The 2,960-nt window shown below is 39.1% G+C and overlaps 1 protein-coding gene across 1 annotated transcript in view; it reads left to right on the forward strand.

Annotated features, from left to right (window-relative positions):
- LOC106527987 (complement receptor type 1) overlaps nucleotides 1–2,960 on the forward strand; it is a gene marked incomplete in the record, with an annotated part of 9,933 nt that overhangs the window by 5,277 nt on the left and 1,696 nt on the right. Inside the window, 3 exon segments of the mRNA XM_014023021.1 lie at nucleotides 545–644; nucleotides 736–809; nucleotides 883–1,059. Of these exon segments, the coding sequence (XP_013878475.1) occupies nucleotides 545–644; nucleotides 736–809; nucleotides 883–1,059 (351 nt within the window).

Below are 2,960 nucleotides of genomic sequence, written 5' to 3' on the forward strand. Positions count from 1 at the left end.
TCCATCCATCCATCCATCCATCCATCCATCCATCCATCCATCCGTCCATCCATCCTTCCATTTAGCCATCCATCCGTCCATCCATCCATCCATCCATCCATCCATCCATCCATCCATCCGTCCATCCATCCATCCATGCAGTCAGGTCACAGATGCCGAGGATTTCCAATCATTCCCAGTAAATGCAGCTAATTGTTTTATTTTTTCCAAATGACTATAACAAAATATTGAAACTTAGGAACTCTAAAATATCTTTGTTTAATGCACAAGAACTTTTATATCAAACTGTATTATTGTCCTTGACGCCAAATTATTTAAACAAAAATTGACATGAATTTTTAGATGATTTTATCTGTGCAGTTTTCAGTTCCGTAGTAAAAAGAAAAGAAAAAAGATATTAATTAAGGAGAAGCTCATCTAACAGGATGTTTCTATTTCTGAACATACTTACTGTAAAGGGCTAATTTTCCTTTACACTCAACAGAGACACAAACATTTGTATAACTCATGATTTTTCTTTCTTTCTTTCTTTTGGTTTGAACAGCAAAAAGTTGTGGCCATGCAGGAGAGATCACAAACGGACACTTTGAATATTCTGGTGAAGTAGTGGTTGGAGCTGTAGCTACAGCTGTGTGTGATGACGGGTGAGACAGCACAAATATAAAACGCTGCTTTTTAACCCTACAAAAACAACTGATCACTGAAAACATGACTTTATAATTGTCTTGGTGATAGGTACATACTTGTGGGACGAGGCAACAGACGCTGCTTAAACAATGGCTGGGACGGACGCGTTCCTGTTTGCGAAGGTGCCGTCAGTCTTCGCACGTGGTTTGTTTTTGTATGTCTTCTGTCATCTAAAAGTTATATTCTCACCTGCAGCTGTGCAGTGTGAAGAGCCAGAGAAGACGAATGCAGAGAGGAAAACCTTCGAGGAGCCACCGTACAGATACAGAAGTGTGATTCATTATGATTGTCTGGGAACAATGCTTGTTGGARAACRGGAGATATGGTGCACCAAGAACGGGACTTGGAGCAACCCCCCTCCACATTGCAGAGGTCTTTAAATGCAAAACTACTCACCAAATACAGCAGGTCACTAAAGTATTCACCCTGTTTGGTTATTGCCCAGGTATTTACACAGTCAGTATTTTATAGACTGGTCAAGTATATGTCCTCTGTCCACTCTTCATGACCAAACTGCTCCAGCTRTTTAGGGTGTTTACACTTTACACTTTAACTGTTTGAATTTAAAAAGGACAGCTGACAGATTTAAATAGTAACGATTTAAAGTTTCTATTCATCAAAGGCACATGTCCAGGCATTAATGACGTGCTGTTGTGTAAATAGAAGGTTGTTTAGTTTGCTGAAAGRCAGGATTCTAACCTGTTCTGTAGGAAAGGTAACCTTGATTGACTTCTGTTGGTATTTTGATCTGGCACTCTCTAGATTTAAATGAGCTTGACTGTCAGGGGTAAAGACTGGTAGAGGAAACAGATCATGATGCTGCCACTGCCCGGCTTTACGATGAGCACGATGTCCTCAGAGGTGCTGTGTTTGCACCAGACTTGGTGTCATCGTTTAAAAGTCCAGCTTTAGTCTCATTTGACCACAGCACTTCCTTCTTCCACATTGGGAAGATATTCCAAAGTGTCCATTTTTTTCCACATCCGCAGCTTTAGATGGCAGCCCTCTGCTCCACATGTGGGCTCACGTATGTGATGGGGAAAATGGAGAGTTAAATTTCTCATAGAGGATTACAGTAATGGAATATAATTTACAAAGAAAAAAATGCATGTCTGTGAGTTTTGGTGGACAAGCCTCTCTTGGCAGATCTGCTGTGACGTCATCGTTTTTCTACTTTCTAATAATGAATTTATTGGGGATTTTTGGGATATTTTAGGTTATTTATAATCCAACCCTGACCTGTAATTATCCTTTACTCTGTCTGACCTGTGTGGAGAGGTGCTTTGGTCTTCATGTTGTGAGATTTTACTACCTAAAAGTGTAGAACTGCTGTTGATTCTGAGGCCTGTCGGCAAACATACAGGGTGAATCAAAAGTCTCAGGACATCCTTTTTTTTATTTCAGAAAGAAAAGGGAAAATGAAATATCAGAATACCCCCAACAAGTGAGGGGTCCAAGTTTTAGGCTTTGTCCAGAACATGGCTGCCATTTTGAAAGCTGCCATATTATGTGAAGGGGAGGTTTATCTAAAGATAGGCCCACCTGCTGGGGTTTTTCAGATATTTAATTTTCCCTTTAGTTTCTAAAATAAAAGTGTGTCCTGATTCTTTTGACTCACCCTGTAGATCATTTGACTCTTAAATAAGATCAGTTCCTGGGCGRTCCAATTGTGACTTCTGACAGTAATAGCTGGGCTTCAAAACAAGGAATGCATGTGCATGCACCACTAAAGGGATCCACGATTAGTTGTAACATTAGACTTTATTTAATAAAATTTATTTTAACTGTAATATAGAGACTGTAAAAATACTGTAGGCTGTTTAGTTTTTATAATTTTTAAACTACATTTTTAAAAATATATTACACAGACTGAGCCATTTTATTTACACACAAAGCATTTTGGGTAAATGACGAGGTTGACAGGTCCTCGGTGCGAGGCTGAAAATGACTCAGCCTGCAACTGAAAATATGGATGGAGGACCTCAGTTTAGCTTGTTAGTTTGTCGCGCTAGCGCTGAGCTAATACATATAAGGCAATATAGCATTGGCACTGTCTAAAGCTTTATTTCACACACTCCCCCTTTTTTATTCAACATTTTTTCTTATGATTGGTACAGTCTTGCATACATAACACTCATCTCTTGTCATGCTCTGCCTCGACCGTGTGTCTGAGTCACAATTTTAGAATTTATTCATGATTTGATGTTTCATTATGTTTTATTCTTTCATTTGATCTTTCCGCCATTTTTACATTGTAAATGATTGTACAGCAC

This window comes from Austrofundulus limnaeus, unplaced genomic scaffold, assembly GCF_001266775.1.
Source record: "Austrofundulus limnaeus strain Quisiro unplaced genomic scaffold, Austrofundulus_limnaeus-1.0 Scaffold354, whole genome shotgun sequence".
Taxonomy (NCBI): Eukaryota; Metazoa; Chordata; class Actinopteri; order Cyprinodontiformes; family Rivulidae; genus Austrofundulus; species Austrofundulus limnaeus.